Raw genomic sequence first — 27,071 nt, 5'->3', positions numbered from 1 at the left:
CCGCATCATATCGCGTGGGTCCCGGCGCTAATCAACGGCCGGGACCCGCGGCTAATACCACACATCGCCGATCGCGGCGATGTGCGGTATTAACCCTTTAGAAGCGGCGGTCAAAGCTGACCGCCGCTTCTAAAGTGAAACTGAAAGTATCCCGGCTGCTCAGTCGGGCTGTTCGGGACCGCCGCGATTTGAGTCAAATCGCGGCGTCCCGAACAGCTGATCGGACACCGGGAGGGCTCTTACCTGCCTCCTCGGTGTCCGATCGACGAATGACTGCTCCGTGCCTGAGATCCAGGCAGGAGCAGTCAAGCGTCGATAATGCTGATCACAGGCGTGTTAATACACGCTTGTGATCAGGATGAAAGATCAGTGTGTTCAGTGTTATAGGTCCCTATGGGACCTATAACACTGCAAAAAAAAGTAAAAAAAAAGTGTTAATAAAGGTCATTTAACCCCTTCCCTAATAAAAGTTTGAATCACCCCCCTTTTCCCATAAGAAAAATAAAACAGTGTAAAAAAAATAAAAATAAACATATGTGGTATCGCCGCGTGCGTAAATGTCCGAACTATAAAAATATATCATTAATTAAGCCGTACGGTCAATGGCGTACGCGCAAAAAAATTCCAAAGTCCAAAAAAGCGTATTTTGGTAACTTTTTATAACATTAAAAAATGAATAAAAAGTGATCAAAAAGTCAGATCAAAACAAAAATCATACCAATAAAAACTTCAGATCACGGCGCAAAAAATGAGTCCTCATACCGCCCCGTACATGGAAAAATAAAAAAGTTATAGGGGTCAGAAGATGACATTTTTAAACGTATACATTTTCCTGCATGTAGTTATGATTTTTTCCAGAAGTGCGACAAAATCAAACCTATATAAGTAGGGTATCATTTTAACCGTATGGACCTACAGAATAATGATAAGGTATAACTTTTACCGAAATATGCACTGCGTAGAAACGGAAGCCCCCAAAAGTTACAAAATGGCGTTTTTTTTTTCAATTTTGTCGCACAATGATTTTTTTTTTCCGTTTCGCCGTGCATTTTTGGGTAAAATGACTAATGTCACTGCAAAGTAGAATTGGCGACGCAAAAAATAAGCCATAATATGGATTTTTAGGTGGAAAATTGAAAGGGTTATGATTTTTTAAAGGTAAGGAGGAAAAAACGAAAGTGCAAAAACGGAAAAACCCTGAGTCCTTAAGGGGTTTTAAAGATGTTTACCTCATCCAAATCTGTCCAGCACAAATGTATTTAGGCTAATTTGCAGAAACTAGGAATGGGAGCCCTACCATCTTCTAAACAGCTGGATGGATTTGGATGAGGTAAACCTCTTTAGAAACAGGGTTACTGCACTATGGTGGACATATTCAAAACTCTTCATGTCAAAAAATGTGCGATACGCACCAAAGTTTTGTTGTGAAAAAGTCTCCATCAGATATTTGTTTTACATGAGAATGATCCAAGGTTTACACTTGTCCTGCCAGTTTTGCAAAAATGGACGTGATTATGAAAATTTCATGTTTTACATGATATTTTCAGTGGGTGAGTCCATTCTATATATAAAAAAAATATTCACATCAGCTCTTTTCTAATGTGGAATTAACAAAAATGTTGTTGTTTTTTTTTCTTATGATTTTTTAGGGGAACATTATTTAATCAGTTATTAAAATATAATTATTTTATGGCAAAAAATTGATTATATGTGTAGACAGCAATGCAGCACTCCAGAAATAGTGAAACAACAAGTGAATTTATTCAGCCCATGTCAGCAGCTGCTGATATGGGCTGAATAAATTCACTTGTTTCACTATTTCTGAAGTGCTGCATTGCTATGTCTACTTATCTAAAGTGAACCGTGATAGGGTTTGGATCGCTGGCACCCATTGCTCCTTCATTGATCTCAAGTAGTGCTGCTATACCTTTTTTGTTTATATACTTTTATAACCCCTGGTCCTGTTTTATCCACACAGTTGTCTGGGGACTGGTAATCATGGAATATTATGGGAGATACTTCTGCCAGAATTTTCCTAGATTTACAATTTGGCACCAAAATCGTCAATTATGCCGCTAAATTTGGCATAGAAAAAAAGTGTGATTAATATTTCTGTAACAGAAATTACAGTAATTTTTGATTATGTCCCCTAATGTGTATGTTCAGGTTACTGCCAGTGACCCCGTGGTCAGTTTTCCTTAAGGACGGACCCATTTTTTTACCTTAATGACCAGGCTCTTTTTTTATTTTTTATCAGCCGCGGGGATCCGATCATCCAGCATGGCAGTCGGAGGTCCCCTCACCTGGCTCCGGCTGTCTCCCATTGTCTTCTTCTCTGGTCTGAGATCGAGCAGACCAGAGCAGAAGATCACCGATAACTGTTCAGTGCTATGCCCTATGCATAGCACTGAACAGTATTAGCAATCAAAGAATTGCTATAGATAGTCCCCTATGGGGATTATTAAAGGGGTTCTCCGGTGCTTAGACATCTTATCCCCTATCCAAAGGATAGGGGATAAGATGCCTAATCGCGGGAGTCCCGCCGCTGGGGACCCCCGTGATCTTGCACGCGGCGTTAGTAATCAGTTCCTGGAGCGTGTTCGCTCCAGGTCTGATTACCGGCGACCACAGGGCCGACTGCGACTGCAGCTATTTGGATAGGGGATAAGATGTCTAAGCACGGAGTACCCCTTTTAAAGTGTAAAAATGAAAGTGAAAAAAGAAAAAGTAAAAAAAAATTGAAAAATCCCCTCCCCAAAAATGTAAAATGTCAGTTTTTCCCCAAATTTTACCCCCATAAAGTGTAAAAAATAAATAAATAAAAATAATGAATACACATATTTGGTATCTACGCGTGCGCAAATGTCCAAACTATTAAAATATAATGTTATTGATACTGTACGGTGAACGGCGTGAACATAAAAAAAAAGCGCAAAATTGCTGCTTTTTTGTCACATTTTATTTAAAAAAATGATAAACAAATGAATACGGTACGTTTTATATACACAAATGTGGTATCAATAAAAAGAACAGATCATGACTCAAAACATTAGCCCTCATACCGCCACTTATGCGGAAAAATGGAAAAGTTATAGGTCATCAAAATAGAAGGATTTTAAACAAACTAATTTGGTTAAAAAGTTTGTGATTTTCTTTAAGCGCAACAATAATAGAAAAGTATATAATCATGGGTAACCTTTTAAGCATATTAACCCACAGAATAAAGAAAACATGTCATTTTTACCGTAAATTGTACGGTGTGAAAACGAAACCTTCCAAAATTAGCAAAATTGTGGTTTTCTTTTTAATTTCCCCACACAAATAGTATGTTTTTTTGGTTGCGCCATACAATTTATGGTAAAGTGAGTGATGGCATTACAAAGGACAACTGGTCTTGTAAAAAAACGAGCCCTCATACTAGTCTGTGGATGAAAATATAAGAGTTGCGATTTTTAGAAGACGAGGAGGAAAAATTGAAAATGCAAAAATAAAATTGACCTGGTACTTAAAGGGGTATTCCAGGCCAAAACTTTTTTTTTATATATCAACTGGCTACGGAAAGTTAAACCGATTTGTAAATTACTTTGATTAAAAAAATCTTAATCCTTCTAATAGTTATTAGCGTCTGAAGTTGAGTTGTTGTTTTCTGTCTAACTTCTCTCTGATGACTCACGTCCCGGGAGCTGTGCAGTTCCTATGGGGATATTCTCCCATCATGCACAGCTCACGGGACGTGACATCATCAATGAGCAGTTAGACAGAAAACTTCAGAAGCTAATAACTATTGGAAGGATTAAGATTTTTTTAATAGAAGTAATTTACAAATCTGTTTAACTTTCCGGAGCCAGTTGATTATATAAAAAAAAGCTTTTGCCCCTTTAAGGTCAAAATGGGCTTGGTCCTTAAGAGGTTAAGGCTTATTTACAGTGTCAAATAACAAAACAGGGAACAGATATGGTTGCTCAGTAAAGATTGCCATAATTTTATAGTTTTTGTTCTGTAGTCTGAGTTGTCAGATTTTATTTTTTTTAATCTCTATCCTATTTTTTGTTTTTTATTTGTGTGTGTGAAATGTTGCAGAAATATGGAAACTTAAAAAAATAGAAAAAAAAAAACCCTGAACAAATAGGAAAGTGGAAAAGCAGTCTTAATGTATAAAACTGTACTTATAGGGATTTATTTAAGCATGCACTGTGTATTGAAAAAAACAAACAAACAAAAAAAAAATGATGCACTAGTCAAAACACCTTGCTATTAATGCAGTGCTTTAGTGTAGGGTCACACGTGCTGTATTTTGCTGCATATTTTCTGTAGCTGATTTTGCTAACCATTATTGACTTCAGTGGTAGGAAAATACACAGCAGCAAAATACGACATGGCGACCCTACCATTACGGTTCGTTCACACGAGCGGATTACCTGTGGACATTAGTTAATGGGTATAGAACTAATAATACCAGTATACAAGGAGGAATATTATCACCATACGTATTACCATCATACTGATACTTATCAAATCCTGTATACTGAGACCAATATTACCAATAATAACCGTATACAAGAAGGAAATATCCCCCCTACTTTGACGATATAATGATAGATATCAGCTTTACACTGCTCTGCAGACCATATAAGTGATTACATACAGTTAAATCCTGTGACTCGCAGGTGTCAACTTCTCTGATTGGAGTAGTTCACTTTCCTTTTTCTTCTCCATTCGGCCCAGACTGTCATGATGATTTCTTCTTTCAGCCACAACTTGTCTCCATGGAACCTGCCAGACAAACATTTTAGGATCTGCACTTTTCCAAACAGTAATAATAAACCTCTTACTGTCCTACACAGTAGAAGGGGTAGATAAGTGGGTTTGGGAAGGATAGGTAAGTTTCCCCCCCCCTCCCCCTATGAAGTAATTGGGTCGCTCCAGTAGGTATACCGGTCCCTTCACATAGTTTCCCCATTATGCCGGTACCCCTGTAGATAGTTATTCCCTTTAGGTAGTAGCAGCCCCCTATAAGTAGGGTTTACACGCTGTAGGTAGGTTCCCCTGTATATAGTAGCAGCCCTTTTTTAGGTAGTTGTAGTGCAGCAGTCCCCTTTAATGCAGCCACTAATGTTAAAAGGGTACTCCGCTGCTCATTGCTTTGTTTTTTTTGTTTTATCTTGCCTTGTTCTGTGGTGTATCCTACTCCTCCCTGTGGTGTCTTCCTGTGTTGGGCATATTTTACTTTCAGTCTTTTTCTTGTGGAGTGCAAAGACCCTTGGGAAACGTAGTTTACAGCCACGTTAGTGTCCTCTTTTGTTTTCACCGAGGCTGTAAACTACGTTTCCCAAGGGTCTTTGCGTCTGTGTTTTTTTTATTTATTTTGGGTCTGGTCATATGCCGCCCTTTGCCTCTAGTGTCCGTCCCGCTTCCGCCTCCTTTTCTGTGATTAGTCAACACCCCCTGTGCTTTGCATTCCTGCCCTGCTAGCGATTGTAGAGTTTGTTTGAATGGAACCGTATGTCCCTCACTAGGAGACCTCACACAGACACCACGCATGCGCAGTACACAAAGTCTTTCATACACACTACTGCCAGCCGGAGAATTAAGTGTATAACTTTATATAAACTGCAACTTAGAATGTGAGCCTGCAGATTCGGAATACACCTTTAAATAGGCATTGTCAGATGCAAAAACTTTATCTGTTGTACATTACATTATCATTAACATTTTTAACCCCTTAAGGACCAAGCGTTCTGCTTTTTGGACTTTCGTTTGTTCCTCCTTACATTTTAAAAATCATAACCCTTTCAATTTTGCACCTAAAAATCCATATGATGGCTTATTTTCTGCACCACCAATTCTACTTTATAATGACATGAGTTATTTTACCCAAAAATCTACAGCGAAACAGGTTAAAAAAAATAATTGTGCAACAAAATTGAATAAAAACTACATTTTTTAAATTTTGGGGGCTTCCGTTTCTACGCAGTACATTTTTCGGTAAAAATGGCACCTTTTCTTTATTCTGTAGGTCCATACGATTAAAATGATACCCTACTTATATAGGTTTGATTATGTGGTACTTTTAGAAACAATCATAACTACATGCACGAAAATTAATACATTTAAAATTGTCCTCTTCTGACCCCTATAACTTTTATTTTTCTGCATACGGGGCTATATGAGGGCTCATATTTTGCGCTGTGATTTGAAGTTTTAATCAGTACCATTTTTGTTTTTATCTGACTTTTTGATCGCTTTTTTATTCATTTAATTTTTTATGGTATCAAAAGTGACCAGACATACCTTATTTTGGACTTTGGAATTTTTTTGCGTGTACGCCATTGACCGTGCGGTTTAATTTACAATATATTTTTATAGTTCGGACATTTACGCATGTGGCAATACCACATATGTTTATTTTTATTATTGTTTTATATTTTTTATATGGAATTTTGGAAAAGGGGGGTGTTTTAAACTTAATAAGGAAGGGGTTAATGTGTGTGTGTGTGTGTTTTTTTTTTTCATACACTTTATTAGTCCCCTTAGGTGACTTTTATGAGGAATCATTAGATTTAGAGATGAGCGAACTTACAGTAAATTCGATTCGTCACGAACTTCTCGGCTCGGTGGTTGCTGACTTTTCCTGCATAAATTAGTTCAGCTTTCAGGTGCTCCCGTGGGCTGGAAAAGGTGGATACAGTCCTAGGAGACTGTTTCCTAGGACTGTATCCACCTTTTCCAGCCCACCGGAAAGCTGAACTAATTTATGCAGGAAAAGTCAGCAACCGCCGAGCTGAGAAGTTGGTGACGAATCGAATTTACTGTAAGTTTGCTCATCTCTAATTAGATTCCATAGAACCACATTGATCTGTGTGATCTCTATTCGATTGATAAAGCCTGGTCCTGCCAGGCTTTATCAATGCGAGAGCCAGGACCTGCATGGAAGCAGAGGTAAGGCCTCCGGCTACTTCCACATTGGATCGCCCCCCAACGATCGTGCTGCGAGGGGGCAATCCACCCCACTGGACCACCAGGGAGTGTTTACAGGGTTCTTTAGATGCTGCTGTCAACTTTGACAGCGGCGATCTAAAGAGTTAATAGCCAGCCGCTGCAATCGCCGCATGTCGGCTATTAACGCCGGTCCTCAGCTACAAGAATCAGCTGAAGGGCAGCCGGTATTACGCGGGCTCGAGTCGGGAGCCCGCTTCATATCCAGTTAAAGGCACATGGACGAGTATACACGTCCATGGTCGTTAACCAGTTAATATACTTCATAAGAGAATTTTATTTCCTTTGGTTTTAGAAGCTATGATTTCAAAAAAAAAGTCCAGTAAGGATTTTTGCAACAAAGTTCCTGTATCAGGTTTTTGGATCAAAAAACGGATTCCTTAAAACCGGACTAAACTGTATCAAAACGTGTGTACAAATTTTAACCCATATACGGTTTGAAAAATTATGTCCGGTTGCATCAGTTTTTTTAAGAAAAACAACTAAGTTTTTACTTTTCACTCCATTATGAATAAAGTTTCACTTGTTTGATTGAAATTCCTAGAAAAAAATCTTTCGGTGTGCACTGCGCATATGCAAAGTAAAAACCCATATAGTGCAAAACGGATGGAACCGTACGCCCATACGGCTCTGTACGGTTCCCATTGACTCCCATGTTAAAAAAAGAATGTATATGGTTTTTCTCCTGGACCAAAAACCGTGGTAGGCTATGGTTTTGGGTACGGGAAAAAATGGACAAAACCATACCAGATGCAAAACGGACACAACCGAATGCATCGTTTGGCATACGGTTTTTAATGGAGAGTTAATACATATGGTTTTTAATACGGCTCCATACAGTTTTCAAATTGAAAACTTATATGGGAACTGTATTGCAAAAATGTGGTGTGAACCCGCCCTAAGGGTACGTTCACACGTGCGGATTTTCGCAGCGGATCCGCTGGTGAAGGCCCGCTCTATGCTGTCTTTACATGTGCCTGCTCATAGCGGCAATATGCCGCTAAGAGCAGAAACACTATGATGTGCGAGTCGCAGTATACTCGCACATCGCGGGAGCTCTCTGCCTAGCTCAGAGCAGGGAGAGTGGCCGCGGTGTGCGAGTACGCCGCACACATCGCTGCAGGGTGCTCTCTCCTTTCTGATAGCACTCCTCTGTGCTCTGCTCTCTCCTGTCTGATAGGGTTCCTCTGTGCTCTCTCCTGTCTGATAGTGCTCCTCTGTGCTCTCTCCTGTCTGATAGTGCTCCTCTGTGCTCTCTCCTGTCTGATAGCACTCCTCTGTGCTCTCTCCTGTCTGATAGCGCTCCTCTGTGCTCTCTCCTGTCTGATAGCGCTCCTCTGTGCTCTCTCCTGTCTGATAGCGCTCCTCTGTGCTCTCTCCTGTCTGATAGTGCTCCTCTGTGCTCTCTCCTGTCTGATAGTGCTCCTCTGTGCTCTCTCCTGTCTGATAGTGCTCCTCTGTGCTCTCTCCTGTCTGATAGCGCTCCTCTGTGCTCTCTCCTGTCTGATAGTGCTCCTCTGTGCTCTCCCCTGTCTGATAGTGCTCCTCTGTGCTCTCTCCTGTCTGTTAGGTCTTTTTCTATAAAAAAAGGAAATAAATAAAATGTTCTTAAGTATATTAGAAAGGTTTTGCCAACATGTACAACATATACAGTCATGGCTGTAAATGTTGGCACCCCTTAAATTTTTCAAGAAAATGAAGTATTTCTCACAGAAAAGGATTGCAGTAACACATGTTTTGCTATAAACTTTAAAAATGTTTATTCCCTTTGTGTGTATTGGAACTAAACCAAAAAAGGAGGAAAAAAGCAAATTGGACATGATGTCACACCAAACTCCAAAAATGGTCTGGACAAATTATTGGCACCCTTAACTTAATATTTGGTTGTACACCCTTTGGAAAAATAACAAATCAGTTGCTTCCTATAACCATCATTAAGCTTCTTACACATCTCAGCCGGAATGTTGGACCACTCTTTTTTTTTTTTTTGCAAACTGCTCCAGGTCTCTCTTATTGAAAGGGCGCCTTTTCCCAACAGCAATTTTAAGATCTCTCCACAGGGGTTCAATGGGATTTAGATCTGGACTCCTTGCTGGCCACTTCAGAACTCTCCAGCGCTTTGTTGCCATCCATTTCTGGGTGCTTTTCGACATATGTTTGGGGTAATTGTCCTGCTGGAAGACCCAAAATCTCTGATGCAAACCCAGCTTTCTGACACTGGGCTGTACAATGCGACCCAAAATCCATTGGTAATCCTCAAATTTCATGATGCTTTGCACACATTCAAGGCACCTAGTGTCAGAGGCAGCAAAACAACCCCAAAATATCATTGAACCTCCACCATATTTCACTGTAGGTACTGTGTTCTTTTCTTTGTAGGCCTCATTCCATTTTCGGTAAACAGTAGAATGATGTCCTTTACCAAAAAGCTCTATCTTGGTCTCATCGTTCCACAAGACGTTTTCCCAGAAGGATTTTGGCTTACTCAAGTTCATTTTGGCAAAATGTAGTCTTGCTTTTTTATGTCTCTGCTTCAGCAATGGGGTCCTCCTGGGTCTCCTGCCATAGCGTTTCATTTCATTTTAATGTCGACAGTTTGCGCTGACACTGTTGCTCCCTGAGCCTACAGTATAGCTTGAATATCTTTGGAACTTGTTTGGGGCTGCTTATCCACCATCCGGACATCCTGCGTTGACACCTTTCATCAATTTTTCTCTTCCGTCCACGCCCAGGGAGATTAGCTACAGTGCCATGGGTTGCAAACATCCTGATAATGTTGCGCACTGTGGACAAAGGCAAATCTAGATCTCTGAAGATGGACTTGTAACTTTGAGATTGTTGATATTTTTCCACAATTTTGGTTCTCAAGTCCTTACAGTTCTCTTCTTCTCTTTCTGTTGTCCATGCTTAGTGTGGCACACACAGACACACAATGCAAAGACTAAGTGAACTTCTCTCCTTTTTATCTGCTTTCAGGTGTGATTTTTTATATTGCCCACACATGTTACTTGCCCCAGGTGAGTTTAAAGGAGCATCACATGCTTGAAACAATCTTATTTTTCCACAATTTTGAAAGGGTGTCAATAATTTAGTCCAGCCCAATCTTATAGTTTGGTGTGATATTATGTCCAATTTGCTTTTTTTCCCTCTCTTTTTTGGTTTAGTTCCAATACACACAAAGGGAATAAACATGTGTATAGCAAAACATGTGTTACTGCAATCCTTTTCTGTGAGAAATACTTCATTTTCTTGAAAAATTTCAGGGGTGCCAACATTTACGGCCATGACTGTAAAAAGTTTTAAGCCCAAAATATACACAGATATGAATAAAGATAATACAGGTTATACAGAATCTTTTCCCATAACACTAAAAATATTTATAGAGGAAATCCTGCTCTAGAACATGCTGCCTGCAGCTCAGATTGCTTGTGCAATGTGACAGGTTCCTTTTTTGTCCTAAAATGGTGAGTAAATTTTTTTCAGTAGTAAAACCTACCGTTGTAAGGCAGTGTTAAGATCACATTTGTCATCTTCACTTAGCGTTGATGCCAACAAAAGCTCCTGATGTACATACTAAGTGTGTCCACAATGTTCCTTGACCCAAACAGTGCCTTCTTGGCCTCCCTTGGGGAAGTGTCAGTATATCACAGCAAATTAAGTATGAAAGAGTAGACTGCAGAACCCACTTTGCCAACCACTGGTCTAAAGTCTAAATGCAATGACAAAATATGGGCTATATGTACCATCCACAGAATGCCCTGTAATACAGTTACATGAATTTTTCCTTCTGCTTCAAATTATGTTATTCTGCCTGTATCGGTCTGTTATCAAACATGAAATTCTGGGGTATATGTCTGAGGCCTATGAGTATGTGATGCTGCTGTATACCTCAGCATGTTCCTGCCAGACCTATTTATTTCTACCTGCCACCTGTAGTCAAAAAGTGGCTAAAAGTGCACCTAAGCCTTAACCCCTTAAGGACTCAGGGTTTTTCCGTTTTTGCACTTTCGTTTTTTCCTCCTTACCTTTTAAAAATCATAACCCTTTCAATTTTCTACCTAAAAATCCATATTATGTCTTATTTTTTGCGTCACCAATTCTACTTTGCAGTGACATCAGTCATTTTACCCAAAAATTCACGACGAAATGGGAAAAAAAATCATTGTGCGACAAAATCGAAGAAAAAACGCCATTTTGTAACTTTTGGGGGCTTCCGTTTCTACGCAGTGCATATTTCGGTAAAAATTACACCTTATCATTATTCTGTAGGTCCATACGGTTAAAATGATACCCTACTTATATAGGTTGGATATTGTCGTACTTCTGGAAAAAATCATAACTACATGCAGGAAAATTTATACATTTAAAAATGTCATCTTCTGACCCCAAATTTTTTTTATTTTTCCACGTACAGGGCGGTATGAGGGCTCATTTTTTGCGCCGTGATCTGAAGTTTTTATTGGTATGATTTTTGTTTTGATCTGACCTTTTGATCACTTTTTATTCATTTTTTAATGGTATAAAAAGTGACCAAAATACGCTTTTTTGGACTTTGGAATTTATTTGCGTGTACGCCATTGACTGTGCGGTTTAATTAACAATATATTTTTATAGTTCGGACATTTACGCACGCGGCAATACCACATATGTTTTTTTATTTACACTGTTTTATTTTTTTTATGGGAAAAGGGGGTTGATTCAAACTTTTATTAGGGAAGGGGTTAAATGACCTTTATTAACACTTTTTTTTTTAACTTTTTTTTTTGCAGTGTTATAGGTCCCATAGGGACCCCGCTTCATATCGCGGGAGCCGGCGCAGAACGTAAATATACGTCCTGCGTTGTTAAAGGGTTAAAGGGGTTATCCAGGAAAAAAATTTATAATCAACTGGCTCCAGAAAGTTAAACAGATTTGTGAATTACTTCTATTAAAAAATCTTAATCCTTTCAGTACTTATGAGCTCCTGAAGGTGAGTTTTTCTTTTCTGTCTAAGTGCTCTCTGATGACACATGTCTCGGAAACTGTCCAGAGTAGAAGCAAATCCCCATAGCAAACCTCTTCTACTCTGTGCAGTTCCCGAGACAAGCAGAGATGTCAGCAGAGAGCTCTCTTGCCAGACAGAAAACAACAACTCAACTTCAGCAGCTAATAATTATTGGAAGGATTAAGATTTTTTCATAGAAGTAATCTATAAATCTATTTAACTTTCTGGAGCCTGTTGATATAAAAAAAATAAAACATTTTCTTGGAATACCCCTTTAAGTTTTTGTTGTGCTTGGCTTACTCTCTAAGGTGTATGATGGCCACCAGACTCTCTACTGGCAGATAATGGTGAAGTGTGATGAATTTTTGCTGCCTGACCCGATTTTTGGAGGGATAAGCCAAGCTAGATATGTCTGGCTGCAATTTCCCCCTTCCCATAGACAACACATGAATGTTCATGTGTATAGGGAGCTTGGGGCGGTTAGGCGACAGTTATACAAAATGTATGGGCACCTTAAGTTTGATACATCTGTGAGTGTATACTGTTTAATTGTGGGAATCAATAAAGTGTTTTAACATTTCATACAAAAGTTTTGTCAGATAAAAGATTAACATTTATTATGCAAATAATCCTGAAAGATAAGAAACATTCAAAGTATTTTCGCCTAGATTAAAAACTGTGGTATATCCTTGTTGAGATATGAAGGTGCAAAGTTCTACATTTTATAAAGGTAATAAAGGAGTTATTTAACCCCTTAAAGGGGTATTCCGGCCTTATACATCTTATCCCCTATCCAAAGGATAGGGGATAAGATGTATGATCGCAGGGGTCCCGCCACTGGGACCCCCGCAATCTCGGTGCAGCCCCCATAAAAAAAAATATTGTAAAACTAAATAAAACCTATAAACAATAGGGCATCATAATCTTATGGACCTACAGAATGTTTTTTTTTTCCTCAACCGCCCTTCTCCGAAAGGATAGGGTATAAGATGTATGATTGCAGGGGTCCTGCCACTGTGAGCCCCGCGATCTCAGTGCAGCCCCCGGCATTCTATTCCAGGCGCTGCCTCCAAGACGTGATGTCACAGCCACACCCCCTCGTGACATCATGCCACCCCCCCTCCATTCATGCATATGGGAGGGGGCATGGCGTGACATTACAAGGGTTGTGGCTGTGATGTCACATCACGTCTTGGAGGCAGCGCCTGGCACAGAATGTCGGGGGCTGCACAAAGATCGTGGGGGTCCAAACAGCGGGACCCCTGCGATCATACATCTTCCTTTGGGAGGAGGGCGCTTGGAAAAAAAAAACCTTTTTCTGTTTAGTAACTTTTTTGGGACACTTCACTAAAAATGAAACATTATCTTTATTCTGTAGGTCCCTAAGATTGGGATGCCCTATTGTTTCTAGGTTTTATTTTGTTTGGCAATTTTTTTTATCATAAATTATAACTTTTTATACAAAAATAAGTATGCTTAAAATTGCCCTCTTCTGACCCCTATAACACTTTTTTATTTTTCCGTATATGAGGCTGTATGAGGGCTAATTTTTTTTGCACTGTGATGTGTAGTTTTTATCAGTAGTCTTGACACTTTGAAAAGTCCCATTTCAGTCTAATATTACCAATGATCATATTAATTTAAGGGTCTTACTTTTAATTTAGGGGTTTTCCTAAAACAAATAAGAAAAGTCAACAATGGGGTCCTTTAATAACTAACAACCCTAGACCAGCCGGTCCCTAAATACAGAGCCCAGATTAGATTGGAAAGGTTGTGGAATCCAGATTACCTTACTGTAAGTTCTGCCATCAGTAGGGAAAAACAGGGAAAGATGCAGGAGGACCTTTTTGAAATTGGCAGGCTACCGGAGGATTGATGTTGTTAAAGGCCAGGTTTAATCTTCACTTTCAGCTCATTGGCTGATTGTATTGTTTATGCCTGATACTTCTGCCACCTAACAGTCCCTAAGCCAGTGTTTCCCAACCACGGTGCCTCCAGCTGTTGAAAAACTACAACTCCCAGCATGCTCGGACAGCCTTCGGCTGTCCGGGCATACTGGGAGTTGTAGTTTTGCAGCAGCTGGAGGCACCCTGGTTGGGAAACACTGCCCTAAGCAGACAAAATGCTGAAGTATTAACTGACTCTTATACTGGGAGATGCAAAGGTTTAAGGGGGTGAGGGAGTTGTAGACTGCAGTAGAAAGTATATTGATACAATTGGGCCTTTTCAAAGAGTCATGGGCTCTGGGTCATCACCCAGATTGCCATCATTCTAATATACCCCTGATCACCATAAAAACAGTAATTTAAAATTATTGGTGCAAGGCAACAGAGCAAAGCACAAAAGAAGCTGGCTAATAGAAACAGCGCAATGTGGTCACAAGCTTGTGCTAGTAAAAGAAGCCTAACATTCTTTTAGGATGCCTGCAGGACCAGTTTTCTTAATTTCATCAGTATTGTATACCGAACACCCAAGACATGGCGTGAATACCACAGGCACACAAAAGGTCCTGCTGGAAGGGAGAGCAATAGCACAGATTGTGCTTCACTGCACCCAGTGTTAGACTATGCTTTATTGAATAATAAAAAAAAGGGGGGGTGGGGGTGCAGGCATTCTAGACCGCCGCTATCGAAGTATGTCTTTAAAGGGGGTTGTCCAGGGTTAGAAAACAGAGCTGATTTTTTTTTCTTTTCCAAAAACAGCACCACACCTGTCCTCAGCTCTTCCTCACTTTCCAATTAGAAGGCATTCTCATGAGAATATGTAGCAGGTTAGATCAACGCAAAGCTTTTATACAGTTATTTGTTGTGATCTGTTCCAAATAACATAGTAGGCACATTTAATATACCAAATGAGCACTTCTGACAGAAGAATAGAGACTATGCAGTAATAACATTCCTTAGCATAGAGTAATTTGATATCAGGGACTTGACTCATAAAGATTCATTGTTGGATCAAACAGGTGCACTAGCTCACATACATTCACGTATATGACTAAGAAAGGACGGATCAAATGGCTTCTTGTAAGACACTGGCACAACGTTTTTCATAGAAAATCATAGAGTATAAACCAGTACAGACTGTAACTATAAACTGCCTTTTTATATTTAGTTACTAGAATAGATGCAAATAGACAACAATATTATCCTGTCAAAGTACTTGGTACTGGTAATATAAAACAACTCCTTCTATATCATATTAGAGATGTGTTTGTAAATGAAAACCTTGGAAATATTTAAGGAGAGTGGGGGAAATTTATTAAAACCTGTGCTAAGGAAAAGTTGACCAGTTGCCCATAGCAACCAATCAGATTGTTTCTTTTTTTTTTAAAAGACCTCTGAAAAAATATTAGAAATGATATCATTGGTTGCTATGGGCAACTGTTCAAATTTTCCTTTACTCAGGTTTTGATAAATCTCCCCCAGTATGTATATTTCCCAGGAAAGTTTTCAACGTATATCTAATTCCCAAATATTTGTGGTTGTTTTTGAAGTTGTCACTTGGTCACGAGGAGCCAACATACTAGGTAAACTAGACTTCCTGCTAAGGTTACAGCCTCTAAAGTGAATCAGGTCTGGTGAATGATAAGCTCAGTGGTAACTTCCTTATTGGAAATGGTATTTACTGATTGAATTGTTTGGCTGTAGTGACTATATCAATCCAATTTTTTAAGATTTAATAACCCAGTTCTAGTTAATAAACTACAAATAATTTGTTTCAAGCATAACCAATAGATCATGATGCTTCTTTTTTTCTAACCAAGCAGTTTTTCACATTTTATATATGGTATATTTCAAGGAAGTGACAGCTGTTCCATAAAGTTGGCAATGTCAATGAAAATCTACCAAATAATCTTGTACAGTACATATTCCCTTTCTTTCTAAGACACAGATTAAATGTGTGTGTGTATATATATATATATATATATATATATATATATATATATATATATATATATAATAATATATAGTCTTAAAATAAATGGAGTGCTAAAACTTTTACTTTATCATGGAATGAATCCCTTGTTTACTTTAAAGGGAAATATCTGTACATGGGATCTCCATACACAATTGCATGTTCAAAAATCTGCAAGCAAATATTTAAAGGACAACTGTTGTGCTAGACTTTTATATATCCCTGTGCCCGGGCCTCAAAAATAAACAAAATAAACATTAACTCACCTTCCTACGAGCCCCTGTTGGTCCGGCACAGGCCTTATGGTCCAGCGGTGTCAACCTCGTTCAACTTCCTGGGGACGGGGACACCGCAGAGCCGTCGGCATATCACTGGCCACAGCGATGTCCCGCCCAAGCCGGTGATAGGCTGAGCCCACTGTCATGTAAGGAGTTCTGGCCGGCTTCTTACATGACAGTGGGCTCAGCCCATCACCGGCCGGGGCAGAACATTGCTGTGGCCGGTGATACGCCAATGGCTCTGCGGCGTCCCTGTCCCCAGGAAATTGAACGAGGTTAGCACCACTGGACCATGAGGCCTGTGCCGGACCAACGGGGGCTCGTAGGAAGGTGAGTTAATGTTTATTTTGTTTATTTTTGAGGCCCGGGCACAGGGATATATAAATGTCTAGCACTACAGTTGTCCTTTAATTTACACAACCAACTTCGAACTGACTTCTCACTAAGGTCCTGTCTGATTCTATAGCTGATCCCCATCAGCATGCTCATTCAGTTGTCATTCTTTGTATATGGCATTCAAACAACTTTGTGTGTGTGTTTTTTTTTTCTCATAAATACATTTTATATAGTCAAACTTAACAGATATTTCCTCATTCTCTGTATTTTATTGTACTGTATTTATTTTGTCTATATGAATTGAATGCATGGTGAGACATGTCAGCTCCAGACCATTTGCACCATAAAATGTCAATAAAGTCTAACATGAGACTTATGGGCCTTGCTCTAATAACATAGTCTGCATTATTTTGTTTGTGCCTTCCTATAATAAATGACCCCCACCACCACAACCCCCACCCCTGGTCACTTCTTCATAGGTATTCCTGTTATATACAAATACATGTGTCTTTCTGCCAGATTGCTTACAAAGCCCAGTTTGATTTTCATGCCCTATTCCCTTCTCGTTAACCAGCATTTTACTGCTCATAGAGTAGAAAGACGTCTTTCATTGCAAAGCTCCATTTAATTGCTTCGAAACTGAAGAGGCTTCTCTGTAATGCAAACGTGCCAGGCAGGGTGTGTGTGAGGCGTTTTGAAGGTGATTCGAATCATGTTAACCTCTGAAGCCTCTAGATCAGGAGAGCTTGCTTAATAATTGTGCCATTCACTCCAAAATGCTAAGTTACCAGTTCTCACTTCCTCCAACTGCTCTTAAATCTTCTCAAGAGGGGAAAAGAGGTACAGAGCAAGCAGTACAACCAGTAGTACACATCCTGAACTAACAAATTAGATGCAGAGAACTTCTCAATGCTCCAAGTATCTAATATACATTTTTCTGTGTTCTTGGGATGTGTTCAAGAGTTCTTATATGCAAGTAAGTTTTGCTTAACATGATACAGTTTTCATATTTTGCACACAAACTACTGAACGTTAACTTGTTTGTTAATCTGCTTTAAAATTCACATTTTCCCAGAAAGCTGATGTGTAAAGGAATGTTTTTTTTTATTTTATTTTTATTTATTTATCCCCTATCCTTTGGATAAGGGATACATTTTTCTGCATAATAGTTCTCCTTTAAAAGAGAAAAGAGCCAATGGTTCTTTCGTCTGTCAAACAGCAGAGCACCGCACTTAACTATAGGCGTGTCATTAAGATAAGCTTATAGTTAAATGCATCCTGGACCCGGTACTGCAGGGTGGTAATGTGTACATTGTACGTATTGCCACTCACTTCGGGGGGCGAGTCAGGTACCTGAGAGGCCCCCTCGAACATGAGACCTTAGACAGAGGCCTAACTTGTCTAGAAGGTAGCGCTGCCTCTGTCTCTTTGTATAGAGAGGAGGTTACATATCCTTTCCCAATATGATTTACAATATAAAATATATAATTTCACATGTAGAGTCTACTGATTCAAGTTGCCATTTAACGAACAAAAAATACAGGTATTGTAAACTGTTTATGTAACACCTTTGTGTTATTACACACAGGCCTTCCTTGGGCCAGGGAAGATGTTTTTGTAGAGCTTGTATGGGATAAGTATAATATGTTTTTGTAAAGATAATTTAACAAATTGGTCCTGTCAGTAGATAAACATGACTATATATAAACACATAAATGCAATGGGAAAAAAAAGTAGTTAAAACACAACATCAAAAAGGAGCACTTAGAGCAAATTTCAAAATCTGCATATTACTACAACTTAAGTATTAATTGCTTCCTACATTGGTATTTCTACATTGCCTTATTTATGTACTTTATTATGTTTAGCAATTATTAGGATTTGTGGGATATCCTTATATTAGACATGTGCCAACCCGTGGGTGAGCATTTTTGATTAAGCCCGCATAATTTTCATTGTTGTCTGCATAAATAAGTACAACGCTAAATAGGGCAAGCCATCATGATTCCATACAGAAAGGCCAATAACAGAATAATAACAGAAAGACTTATATCTCTGCACTAAAAATGACTATAGAAATCAAAAAGATATGCCTAGAATTTTGATGAGAAGCTCTATCTATGCATGTGCTTATTTACATCCATGTTTTGCTTTTGACAGGTCCGCTTTTAATTCTATTTTCATCACATACTGTTTAGAGAAACTCTAATAATGATATCTGATTTATTTGCAGGAAAAAGAGAGTCTACAAAAGTGTGTGCATTTCATTCTGCTTAGTAATCATGTTGACCATCTTCCAGAGGGGGGCATCCCCTGGACTACTTTTCACTCAGAGTAGTATGGATTCAGAAGAGCTTTTGAGTACTATGAAAAGAGACACCTATCCTGTCCCAGGTGGATTTTGGTCAGTCAAAACAGAACAGACAACAGCTACTGTTACCGATATATATCCTACTGAATGGGATGTAAAGTCTATCAACTGCACTGCTAATTGGAACCTTACCAATTTGGACTGGTATAAGACTCTGGAACCTAACTTCAAACAGTTTCTTCTGTACCGCCACTGTCGTTATTTCCCAATGATTATTAATAACCCACAAAAGTGCAGTGGAGACATTGATCTTTTAATTGTGGTTAAATCAATAATAACTCAGCATGACCGCAGGGAAGTAATCCGTAAAACTTGGGGCAAGGAGAAAGAAATTAATGGCAAAAAGATAAGAACTGTATTTCTTCTTGGAACTGCCATGAAAGAAGAGGAGCGAGCAAATTACCAAAAACTGTTGGATTTTGAGAACAAGATATATGGAGATATTCTACAGTGGGATTTTCTAGATTCCTTTTTTAACTTAACTTTGAAGGAAGTGCACTTTTTAAAGTGGATGACTATATACTGTCAGCATGTATCCTATATTTTTAAAGGGGATGACGATGTATTTGTCAGCCCCAATAATATCTTGGACTTTTTAGATGGCAATAACACACCAGACCTCTTTGTAGGAGACGTACTCTACAAAGCACGACCTATCCGGAAGAAAGAAAATAAATACTACATTCCAAATTCCCTGTATAATAAAAGCCTCTATCCCCCATATGCTGGCGGTGGTGGATTTATCATGGCTGGTTCTTTGGTAAAGAGATTGTTTAAGGCTTCTGAAACCTTGGATCTGTATCCTATTGATGATGTCTTTCTGGGGATGTGCCTAGAAGTTATTAAGGTTAACCCTGTTTTGCATGAAGGCTTTAAAACTTTTGGCATTGTCAGGAATAAAAACAGTAAAATGAACAAGGAACCATGTTTTTATCGTAGTATGCTTGTTGTGCACAAACTTCTGCCTCCTGAGCTACTACAAATGTGGGAACTTGTACATAGTAACTTAACCTGTTCTCGAAAGGTCAACATCCTTTAGTGGCTGGAAGAATCCAGGAGAAAAATCCTGAAAAAAAAATAACTTCTATTTTTATAAAAAAAAAACTGTTTTCCTGGCAGGTTTCGGGAGAAAACAAGTCATAAAAGATTTATTTTCTTAGTTCATGTACATATGGGCAATAGAATTACGTGACTTTGTTATTCAGGGTCTAGGTACGATAACTTGTGTCATGATTGAAATCTGTTTTTTAGCCTTGGATTTAACAATCTGACTTGGAGGATGCTTATATCACAGCTTTATGGGACCAACCAAGAAAGGAAATTCTATGGAGTTTTTGTTCAACACGGAGTATAACTGTAACTTGGAGAAAAGCCATGTAGAGTTCCTAAACACAATTTTCTACAATGGATAGTGCTGTTTTTGTGGTCCATGAGCTGGGTATAGCTCTCTGTAGAAACATGCAGATATGTTCTGTTGCAGGCTCTGGAAAGTTGACTTCCAAACTCTTGAAACCATAGTGGTTTTATAATATTTATATTCTAGTTGTATTGATGATTGATCTGTGATTTCATGATTGTTAAAATGTTTTCTTGTTCTGGTAATTGTTAATTTATAAAAGTAAATATTAAATTAAAATAATGAGCATTCTAATATTTTGTAAATAGTTGAAACTGTTTAATTGAATGTTAAATATGGCATTTTACTGAGTACTGTATACTTTATTTTGGTGCTGTAACTGTGAATATGTTTGTTTACTTTTTATTCTGCATGTCCTGAGCTTAGCTGTAATGCCTAGTCAAAGGACTTCTGTAGGTATTTAGCCATATTTTATGTTTAGACAAAAAATAAGGTAACTTGCACACAGAAAAAAACTGGTTCTTTCTGGAGGATAGCTGATTTACATTTTAGACACTCACTTTTAGACGGTCTCTGTAGTTGTCTATACTGACTTTATAATCACAAACAAGCTGCCTGTTAATTATAATTTAGAAGTCCTACTTGTAGTACTAATAGAACTAAAAGTTGTACATGGTTTGCATCTCACTTTTTTTTATTATTTTATTATTCAATATCTTTATTTTATCTCTTTATTGCTTTATCAATGGCACAACTGTTATTTAGATGGCTCATTGCCCGTATGCAGTCTACTTAGGTCACGAAGGCATTAAAGGAGTAGTGTAGTGGATTTTTTTTTCTTATCCCATTTTTCCCGGGCTGCAAAAAAACAAACAAAACAAACTTTAACTCACCTTCCAACACTCTTTCATTGCGCTGCTATAGCTCCTCATTCTGGTCTTCTTCCTGCTTCTGTGTGCACAGATCTTCACACTGCGATCAGCCTATCGCCAGCCACAGCGATGTTCCGCCTCGGTCGGTAATACTCTGAGCGCAGTGTCATGTAACAGGCCCAGGAAGACGGTGGGGCCCAGGGTCATTACGTGACACTGCGCTCAGTGTTCCACCGGCCAAGGTGGACATCGCTGTGGCCAGCGATTTGCCGATTGCAGTGTGTTGATCCGTGCACACGGAAGCAGGAAGAAGATCGGACCGAAGGACTGAAGAACTATAGCAGCGCAACAAGCTTTGGATGTTACAGGTTTTTTTTTTTTGTGCAACCCGGGCACAATGGGATAGGGGGGGGAAAAAAATCCACTACACTACTCCTTTAAGGAAGTATGGCTTGCTCAGGAGCTAATGTGATTAAGTGGTTCTGTTGGGTTGTCATGTCAGCCAGGGATCTGATAAAGGCATCCAGGCCTGCCACGAATGTACTTGGGTGTACTGTACGAGTAACATAAAGAAGATCTGTGGTACACATTTTTTTTATAATCCCCTGTGCCCGGGCTGCAATAAGTAACAAAACAAACTTTACTCACCTTCCGACGTTCCCCCGGTGCTCTGTTATCGGTGTATTGGTCCTCCGGTGATGGGTTTCTTCCTGGGGACTGTGACTCATACTGCACTCAGCGTATTGCCGGCCGCAGCGATGTCCCGCCTCGGCTGGTAATAAGCTGAGCGCACTGTCATATAAGGAGCCTGAGCAGCAGGGAGAAGGCAGGGCCCAGCCTCTTTGCATGACAGTGTGCTCAGTCTATCACTGGCCGAGGCGGGACATCGCTGAGCCACAGTTCCCAGAAAGAAGCCGGCTGCACCGGAGGACCAAGACACCGCTAACAGCGCAAAGGGGGAAGGTCAGTTAAAGTTTGTTTTGGGGATTATGAAAAAAATAAATGTGCGCTACAGATCTAATTTAAGTGGTTGTATAATAGTTCTCTAGGGGTTCCAAAATTGTACCTTTAAAAAAAAAAAAAAATTTTTATAAAAGCTACAAAAAAATGTAATAATTGGAATTGATTCCAGTAAACACTCTAATATAATACCTAGTGGGAAAATTGGCTGTTTTTAGTCATCATGCCTCTCAAAAGACATGGATTAAAAAGTAAAAGTTGTTTTAAAAAATAAATGTCTTGCATGTCTACCCCAGTTCTCAATTTTCCCTCAAATTTTCAGCACAGTCCTATCTTGCTCTCACAGCACTCTTGCCATTTCTCCACCTAGAGCTGTTCCTGAACATTTCAGTACACAGGAGACTATTGCTCTGCAGTAAGCAAATCTGCAGCACCTGCTGATTCTTTTTCTGGCTGCTCCACTTGCCTGTGACATTTCTCAGCACAAGGCAGTATCCTGAGAAACCCACCTCATTGTTCCTCATAGTTTTTAATAAAGCTGTGTGTATATGACAGCAAGATGGTGATGTAAGCTGTAGGGGCTGCTAGAGATGGTGACATCACTCGGGGAACAGCTAGAGCTCTGACACAAGCATCCTGAGACTGCAGAAGATACTGAATTATTTCAGAGGAGAGGAAGGAGCCAAGGAACCACACTGAACACAAAGAAAACAAAATGACTACACAACTTTCTGCCAGTGGAATTTCAAGTAATTGTTTAAAAAAAATAAAAAAAATAAATAAATACAGCATTCTGATACCGGATCACCCTTTTGCAGATGATATGCTCTCCAATTATTTCTATTGTAGCACTAGAGATGCCCGAGTGCTGTATTCGGGTCTCTTCGGCATATCCATAGAAATGAATGGTGAACATGCTGTCTGCAGCACGCCTCCTCACTGAGAGCTGGGTCCCATTCTGGAGATCGCTGGGGGTCACAGCAGTCAGACCTCCATGATCAGCTACTTATCCCCTATACAAGTAAGTTTTGGCTGAAGTTCTCCTTTTATCTTAGGGGTCACACACCTTTTTACAGTCGATACACTCAAGATAGGTGGGTTTACAGTTTGTTTCGAAGCAGCTCTAAGTAGTCCCTTGGGTGGTGTGGCATTGTCAGGAAGTTACTGTGCTCCGAGCTGTAATCGTGATCATTTTATCAAGTGATCCTAAAACAAATTGGGCCCTCTGACACATGTGAAGGTGCTACAATAGTACAATAAATAACCCACGTGTCAAATTAAAACATACGTTTTATTATACACTAAATAATATAAGTTGAGTAAGCAATAAGGTGATTAAAACACAGTCCCTATGGTCTCAGACTTTATGTACCACTGTCAGTTTCAGGGGTCCTGTTAGTGGCACAAGCTCTACAATTCATTGCAGCTCCATCACACATTGCTTGATAACCAGATTACAATTTTCATTTGTTATTTTTGTCACTTAGATACTGGTGACTTTTTGTCTAAAGTTGATTTACACATGTTTGTGATTAACAGCCCGGGCTCCTCCAAAGTGACTGCTCTGCTGCATCTGCACACTAAAGCCTCCCAAGCCCAGAAACAGTTTTATAAACAGGAATATTGCTGCTTCTGGACCTGTGAGATTTCTGAGGGGAGCAGTGACGTTGGAGGAGCCCAGGCTGTCAATCATGCCAGAGTAGGCGTGATTATAGCCGGGAGCACAGTAACTACCTCAGGATGCCACACCGCAATGAGGAATAATTCGAGCCATTTAGCATATGGTTCGGGACAACTGTAATAACCTATTTTCGCCACTATTGCTGCTGACCATGTGGACATGGGGATTTGGTAAACAAGATGAATTTACCTTTTATAACCTGTTGCCAATGGTTATATAGGGTAAAATCTGATGACAGGTTCCCTTTAAGTTTACAAGTTATGTGGGTTTACAGTTTGTCTGACAATTCAGGGGATTGGTCTGATGGGCTTGAACTTTCATATTAATAATGGGAGTATTAATGAGGTGATGGGTGGGATTATACAGTCATGGGGTGTGTCTTATGCATACACACCCCTCATTGTATAACATTCACACCCACTGACTGTATAATTCCTCCCATTTACTGATATTCACTGCTATTATTAAAGTTAAGTTCACGACCATCTGATTCCCTGCATTGACAAACTATAAACCATATGTTGGGAATGGATGAGCTGAGCAGCTTGTACCAACTAGACTTAAATGGGTACTCTGCTGGAAAACTTTTTTTTTTTTTATCAACTGGTGCCAGAAAGTTTAAACAGATTTGTAAATTACTTCTACTTAAAAATCTTAACCCTTCCAGTACTTATCAGCTGCTGTATGCTCCATAGAAAGTTATTTTCTTTTTGAATTTCCTTTCTGTCTGACCACAGTGTTCTCTGCTGCCACCTCTGTTTATTTTTGGAACTGTCCAGAGTAGGAGTAAATCCCCATTGCAAACCTCTCTTGCTCTGGACAGTTCCTGACATGGACAGAGGTGTCAGCAGATAGCACTGTGGTCAGACAAAAAGGAAGTTCAAAAAGAAAAGAACTTCCTCTGTAGTATGCAGCAGCTCATAAGTACTAGAAGGACTAAGATTTTTAAATAGAAGTAATTTACAAATCTGTTTAACTTTCTGGCACCAGTTGATTAAAAATGTTTTTGTTTTTTTTCTTCCAGCGGAGTACCCCTTTAATGGGGTACTCTAGAGGAAAAAAATTTTTTAATTAACGTAACAGATTTGCAAATGTACTTCTGTTTAAAAATCTCAAGCCTTTCAGTACTAACAGCTTCTGTATTTGCTGGATACAGTTGTTTATTGTTTCCAGTCAGACACAGTACTTTCTGCTGACACCTCTGTTCATGTCAGGAACTGTCCAGGGCATGCACAAAGCCCCATAGCAAATATCTCCTGCTCTGGATTTTTTAATTTGCAAAATGTAAAAAAAGTGGGAGATTTAAATTAATATTAGGCAGAGGGGCTTTTCTATATTTCTAGAACAATTTTACACTTTATAATAGTTCTTAATGGGAACTTAAACACACTCTTTTGATTATCCCTGTTCAATATCATGCCATAGCTTAGCATTGATCAGTGATATCCGCACACAGCAGAGGTAACCTGGAGACCTTTGTCTGCAATCTTAACTCATCAGACCTCCGCAATCGCACTGCATGTAATTTTATGCATTAGATGCCGTGATCAGTATTGAGCACAGCATCTAAAGGGTAATTAGTACAGAGAGCATTTGTTCTATGGGAGCCTCCCATTGGCTTGCATTGAGGGGGTGGGGCGTGATGTCACAAGGGGGCAGAGTCATGACATCACAATACTCCGGCCCCCAGCGGCAGGACCCCCGCAATCAGACATCTTATCCCCTATCCTTTTGATAGTGCATAAGATGTCTTAGGGCCGGAGTACCCCTTTAAACACCTTTTGCCACTCCTGTCAGCTAAAAACTGGAAACGGGCTATAATTTGCACAAGGAATTGGATAATGGAAGACATGTTGCCTGGTCTGATCAGTCTTGATTCCTGCTGTACCTTACATAGTGGCCTCACACTATCGATAAATATAGTGTGTGATTCAGCACCAGCTAAATCACATCTGTCAGAAGAGTACAGTGTCATGTTCCATAACATAGAAGACACAGTGTGATCAGTTGTATAGCTCTGCAGCTGATCAGAGTATGAACTTGCATATTGTCATTGAGCTCCTTGTCTCTTAGGGCACATATTGGATCTTCAGCAGCTGTCTTCATAGGGAAGAGAGATAGAGATGAACAAAGAAGATGGAGCTAAGAAGGTAGAAAACAGGTCGTAACACATTTAGGCACTGTGTAATTTTCTCACTGTCAGACTGGTGATCACATGACCCAGCTACATTATGGATTTAAATGGATGCATCAGAGCTGGGATAAACCCAGATGGCACTACAGGAATACTAGTGGTGTGTGGCCATTACATAGACAAAATATCTAAACAAAACTGAAGATCTTCTTTAACAGATTGTTTACATGTCTTTTAATTTGATTTATTGTCATTTAGGAAGGATTCTCCTGATCAACACTGATATATTTGTGAAACTGTGTTGAGAACTATGAGAAACCTATTATCTGTAATCTGGCTTTGGGTTGAAATATGTCAATAAAAAACTAACACTTGAATAGTGTGTAGTGGAGTGGAGTTTTCTTTGTGGGTTTTTAATTCCCTTTTTTTCTGCGGTATTTACTAATGTTTCCCTACATTTTGCTTTTTTTTTTTTTTTTTTTTACACATGCTCTGAGCTGTGAAGTTTTCCAGAGCCCAACATTTTCTGTGGAAACCTAAGTAAATATGTTGTTGTTTTTTTAATTTATTTTGAAAATACCCCTTGATTGCCCTTTCCCAGACAGCCACGCCCCTTTTTTGGTCTTTCTGAGTAAAGTGGAGAGTTGGTAGGGTTTTTACATTTTCTGACACAGACACAATTTCTGGGGCAATGCGCCAAACAGGTTGGGTTTACAATAGTAAATCAGGGCCACTGTTACTAAGAAGAACAATAAAACAAAATTGCTTTAGTGTTGTGGACTTCTGATTAATGACATTGTGAGGGTGTGTACAACCAACTCTTGTCAAAGATTCAACTCATTTGCTCAATCTGTATTAAGTGAATGTATTATCTCTAATAAAAAAAAGTGGAGGTTACCAATATCCATACAATATATGGTGATATACAGAGATATCATATACTTATGAGGTTAGTGTTAGATTGAATATAGAGTTGATCATCCTTGCAGATTACAAAAGTGTTATTTGTCAGTTCTAAAGTAGAGGACAAGTGTGAATATACTAAATATATAAAAAAAAAAAAAAAAAAAAAAAAAAAAAAGCACAGTAGTAAATTGAGGACCACCTGTAATTGATTTTCCTTTTGCTAAAGTAATCTCTATATATATTTATGAAGGTCTTCCATTACCTGAAAAATGGGATTTATT

At 39.2% G+C, this 27,071-nt stretch overlaps 1 protein-coding gene across 7 annotated transcripts in view; it reads left to right on the top strand.

Moving 5' to 3' along the window:
* B3GNT7 (UDP-GlcNAc:betaGal beta-1,3-N-acetylglucosaminyltransferase 7) overlaps positions 1-26,253 on the top strand; it is a 79,575-nt gene extending 53,322 nt beyond the window's left edge. For 5 of the 7 annotated variants that reach the window (XM_056565570.1, XM_056565564.1, XM_056565568.1 and 2 more), the window contains one exon: positions 18,743-24,337. In XM_056565570.1, the coding sequence (XP_056421545.1) occupies positions 18,792-19,919 (1,128 nt within the window). In that variant the 5' untranslated portion in view covers positions 18,743-18,791 and the 3' untranslated portion in view covers positions 19,920-24,337. Of the gene's footprint in view, positions 1-15,371; positions 15,507-18,742; positions 24,338-25,823 lie in introns of those variants that run through there. The other 2 variants (XR_008891197.1, XM_056565569.1) reach the window with 2 other exon arrangements.
* The last annotated feature ends 818 nt before the right edge of the window (positions 26,254-27,071 follow it).

Source organism: Hyla sarda, chromosome 3 (assembly GCF_029499605.1).
Source record: "Hyla sarda isolate aHylSar1 chromosome 3, aHylSar1.hap1, whole genome shotgun sequence".
Classification (NCBI taxonomy): Eukaryota; Metazoa; Chordata; class Amphibia; order Anura; family Hylidae; genus Hyla; species Hyla sarda.
The sequence above is the reverse complement of the archived record's forward strand: the minus strand, read 5'-3'. Positions and strand labels throughout refer to the sequence as shown.